General features: G+C 33.7%; 1 protein-coding gene across 15 annotated transcripts in view; it reads left to right on the forward strand.

The window, feature by feature from the left end:
• The window catches only part of LOC105179067, a 24,077-nt gene extending 20,834 nt beyond the window's left edge, over positions 1–3,243 (forward strand). For 4 of the 15 annotated variants that reach the window (XR_002286250.1, XR_002286248.1, XR_002286255.1 and 1 more), the window contains 5 exons: positions 2,052–2,121; positions 2,207–2,287; positions 2,353–2,478; positions 2,571–3,035; positions 3,118–3,243. Coding sequence is in view for 1 of the 15 variants with exons in the window: in XM_020691220.1 (XP_020546879.1) it covers positions 2,052–2,121; positions 2,207–2,234; positions 2,353–2,478; positions 2,571–2,670 (324 nt within the window). In the remaining 14 variants the exon portion in view is untranslated. Of the gene's footprint in view, positions 1–15; positions 147–822; positions 1,936–2,051; positions 2,122–2,206; positions 2,288–2,352; positions 2,479–2,570; positions 3,036–3,117 lie in introns of those variants that run through there. The other 11 variants (XR_002286259.1, XR_002286252.1, XR_002286251.1 and 8 more) reach the window with 11 other exon arrangements.
• The last annotated feature ends 1,436 nt before the right edge of the window (positions 3,244–4,679 follow it).

Below are 4,679 nucleotides of genomic sequence, written 5' to 3' on the forward strand. Positions count from 1 at the left end.
ATCTTGTTCCTGTAGAGGGGTGCTCCTACCAAAGGACCAAGACAAGATTGATCGTGTGTGTTCACGACATCAACATTCAGTCAAAAGCTTTGCTGAATGTGAATGACTCAAGCAAGGTAACATAAATTTGGCAGTTGACATACAAGGTATGACTTTTTCTTTTTGGTTGTGATGCTTGATGTATTTCTTTTTGGGTTAATTTTGTGCAATTGATGTCTTTTGATTCTTTCTGTCTTTTCACTGTTAGTGATTGTGGGATTTTTGTGATTGGTTTGTGATTTTTGGGGTTTTATTCAGAATTATTTACGCGTTTGTGTTTTTTGTGTTCTCGTTGTTTTTGTGATGTAGGGTTGCGTTGTTTGCTTTGTTTGTGTAATTCATTTTGTGTTTTCGTTGTATTTGTGCTCTTTGTAGTGTAATTTGACTTGTGATTGTGGTTTGTCTTCTGATTGACTATGATTGTGGGTTTTTTTGTGAGTGTTGTGTGGTTTTTGGATTTTTATTGTTTATGTGACTGTTTGTATTAATTTGGTGTGATTGATGTTCCGATATTTGGTTAGTTTTCTGGGTGTTTGAATCTTTGATGTTCTAATGGAATTTCAGTAATTAATTATGTGATTGTGGGTTTTTTTTTTGATTGATTGTTGTGCGATTTGTGGGATTTTATTCTGGTTGTTTATGTGATTGTGGTGTTTGTGTTCTCATTGTATTTGTGCTGTTTGTAGTGTAATTTGACCTGTGATTGTGGTTTGTCTTTTGATTGACTATTATTCTGGGTTTTTTTGTGAGTGTTGTGTGATTTCGGGGGATTTTTATTTTATGTGACAGTTTGTATACTGATTGTTTGATTGTTCTTGGTTGTGGGCTTGTTTAGTTACTTGAATTGTGTGACTAATGTCTTATGATCTTTTTTTCTTATGATTGTTCGTGATTGTGAGTTTTTTGTGATTGTTGTGTGATTTGTGGGTTTTGATTCACATTTTTTATGTTGTTTGTGCTTTTTGTGTTTTGATTATTTTTGTGACTGTGTGTTGTGTTGGTTTTGGTGCAATTTGATGACCTATTTGTTTGTTCTTGTTTGTTGGATTCGATCTTTTGTTCCTAATTAGTTTGTGATTGTGGGATGCCTTTTGTGATTCTTGATTGTTTCTTGTGGATTATGATTCTTGAATTTTTAGTTTCTTGGAATTTTATTTTAATTTTGTCTTGTAATTAGTTTTGTGATTGTGGGTTTGTGGTGCAAGTGATATGATATTTGAATCAGTTTCCTTTGTGGTGTGATTATTGATTTTTTATTTTGGGTTAATTTGGTCTATTGATGTTATAAATGTTTGTTTAGTTTTCTCGATGTTTGATTATTTTGATGTTCTAACGGAATTTTAGCTTAGTTTTGTGATTGAGGGTTTGCCGTGCAACTGGCTTGATATTTGAATCTGTTTCTTGGACTTTTCTATTTGGTTGTGATTCTTGATATTATTTGGTTTATTTGGGCCAATTAAAGTTCTAATATTCACTTAGTTTTCTTGGTGTTTGATTCTTTTGAGTGTCTTAATGGTATTTCATCCCCTTGCTATTATTGACACGTAGTTTAATGGAGCTATGTATTTCGATGTTGGTAGCAGTGTTTGAAGCAGGAGCATTGTGGTTAACGTAATTTTATAGTTTCATGGGCTTGCTGCTGCCCATCTTGACGAAACGGTCAACAGTAGTTCGCTTCACAAATTCTTTTTCCTTACATCCTTGTTTCATGTATTGTTGACCTTGTTGCTTTTTCTTCCCTATAGGTCGTTTGTGTAAGTGCTGCTCTCAAGGACACCAAGTTTGGCGCATAAGGACGCAAAAGATCTTTTTGACTTGTTGTCAAGACAACTTGCTCGACGGTCCGATTTTCCTGATGCTATACATCTGCTAAAACCCTGTGCATCTGCTATGAGGGTATTTTCTCCAGCAAAGTTAAATTTGTCCTGTAGAGTTTTCACTGGTTTGCATGCGTGTCTACTTCAGTATTTCTCATGATATTGTATGGTTAACTTTTCCCTTGGGTTAATCAGCCAGATGTTCGTAAAGTTGTTGAACCATGCTTTAGTAAAATATTCAGGGTTTGTGGACGTGAAATGTCATGTAAGCCGCAAAATTCTAACGCTTTGTTAGAGATCTCTTGACTTCCTCAGGGATAATAATTGTATCTAAGTTGCTCCTCTTGTAGGTGACACAAGTTTTGGAAAATGTACAAGGTTCTTCTTTAACTATTAATGTCGAACAACTGTAACAATATAAGGTTTTCAAGGTAATTCTATTAAAAGTTTTTTGATCTTCCAAATCTGAATTTCATAGCTGCTTGTTGGCTTGCAGAAAACCAGCTCTTCCAAATCTGAATTTTATCGAATCGAGTAGATTGATTTTAGCAACCATATCATCCAAAACCAGCTCAAAGGTTGGAAAATCCAATACTTATGGTGATTGTGTAATTCCATCATGGTAAGGGAACATAGTTGCAACTTCAGTACGTCTTCATGTGGTTGAATTGCTTAATTTTTGAATCATGACATATGTTTTGATCAATATCTTAGTTCGTGTAGAGAGGTGCTCCTACCAAAGGACCAAGACAAGATTGATCGTGTCTGTTCACGACATCAACATTCACTCACATGCTTTGCTGAATGTGAATGACTCAAACAAGGTAACATAAATTTGGCAGTTGACACACAAGGTATGACTTTTTCTTTTTGGTTGTTATGCTTGATGTATTTCTTTTTGGGTTAATTTTGTCCGATTGATGTCTTTTGATTCTTTTTGTCTTTTGATTGTTAGTGATTGTGGATTTTTTGTGATTGGTACGTGATTTTTGGGGTTTTATTGATTTCTCGTACTTATCATTTCACTAACTTTTTTCTTCCTTAAGGTTTTTTTAATTTGAAAGACATCAATCATTCATTTATAGTGAAGCAAGATGCTGAACTGTTCTTTAATGTGCCATTATATTTTGCAGCCATCCTCAGAAGGATGTTAATAAGAGTCACCTTTCTCTTACCCGAGTATGTATGCATTTATACAGTCAATGGGTATTGGATCGTTGATCAAATGAATTTCAACAAAATAATTCACTTGTTTTTGCAGGATGACAGATCTGGAGCTTACAGGAGCTTCTTAGGTTTTATGTTAGGAACTTGAATTCCAATTCTAACTCACAACTCCTTGACGTCCATCAATTAGCTCGTATGCTGCCATCTTCAAGCAATTGCAGGTGATGTTCTCTTGAGCCTACTGTCTCCCTTGCACTGGTTTTAAAGTTACTATTAACTCCCACTAAATGCCTATGATGTTCATTTGTGCTATGGTTTGGTAGACTGTTGGAAGGTCATACATGGCACAAGCCAGATTATTTCCGATTGATGTCTTTTTATTCTTTTTGTCTTTTCACTGTTGGTGATTGTGGATTTTTTGTGATTGGTTTGTGATTTTTGGGGTTTTATTCACAATTATTTATGTGTTTGTGTCTTTTGTGTTCTGATTGTTTTTGTGATGTAAAATTGTGTTGTTTGCTTTGTTTCTGTAATTTATTTTGTGTTTTCATTGTATTTGTGCTGTTTGTAGTGTAATTTGACATGTGATTGTTGTTTGTCTTTTGATTGACTATGATTGTGGGTTTTTTTTGTGAGTGTTGTGTGGTTTTTGGATTTTTATTGTTTATGTGACTGTTTGTATTATGATTGTTTGATTGTTCTTGATTGTGGGCTTGTTTAGTTACTTGAATTGTTGTGGGTTTGGGTGCAATTTGACTTAATTGTTCGAACTTGTTTCTTGGATGATATCTTTTGTGTTCTGTTTGACTATTATTGTGGGTTTTTTTGTGAGTGTTGTGTGATTTCGGGATTGTTTATGTGAGAGTTTGTATTCTGATTGTTTGATTATTCATGGTTGTGGGCTTGTTTAGTTACTTCAATTGTGTGACTAATGTCTTATGATCTTTTTTTCTTATGATTGTTCGTGATTGTGGGTTTTTTGTGATTGTTGTGTGATTTTTGGGTTTTCATTCACATTTTTGATGTGTTTGTACTTTTTGTGTTTTGATTGTTTTTGTGATTGTGTTGTGTTGGTGATTGAGGTTTTTTTGTGATGGTCTGTGATTTTTTAGGGTTTTATTCAGAATTATTTATATGTTTGTGTTTTTGTGTTGTGATTGTTTTTGTTATGTAGGGTTGTGTTGGTTTGCTTTGTTTTTGTAATTTGTTTTGGGTTTTCGTGCAGTTTGTCTTAATTGTTCGAACTTGTTTCTTGAATTTGATCTTTTGTTTCAAGTTAGTTTGTGATTGTGAGATGTTTGTGATTCGCGATTGTTTTTAGTCGGTTATGATTCTTGAATTTCTAGTTTCTTGTAATTGGTTTTAATTTTGTCTTGTAATTAGTTTTGTGATTGTGGGCTTGTGCAATTGGTGTGATATTTGAATTAGTTTCTTGGACCTTTCTTTGTTGTTGTGATTATTCACTTTCTTTGGGTGAATTTGGTCTGATTGATGTTCCAATATTTGGTTAGTTTTCTGGGTGTTTGATTCTTTTGATATTCTAATGGAATTTCAGTAATTAATTGTGTGGTTGTTGGTTTTTTTTGATTGATTGTTCTACGATTTGTGGGATTTTATTCTGGTTGTTTATGTGATTGTGGTATTAGTGTTCTCATT

The sequence above is a fragment of the Sesamum indicum genome, unplaced genomic scaffold (genome assembly GCF_000512975.1).
Source record: "Sesamum indicum cultivar Zhongzhi No. 13 unplaced genomic scaffold, S_indicum_v1.0 scaffold00120, whole genome shotgun sequence".
NCBI lineage: Eukaryota > Viridiplantae > Streptophyta > Magnoliopsida > Lamiales > Pedaliaceae > Sesamum > Sesamum indicum.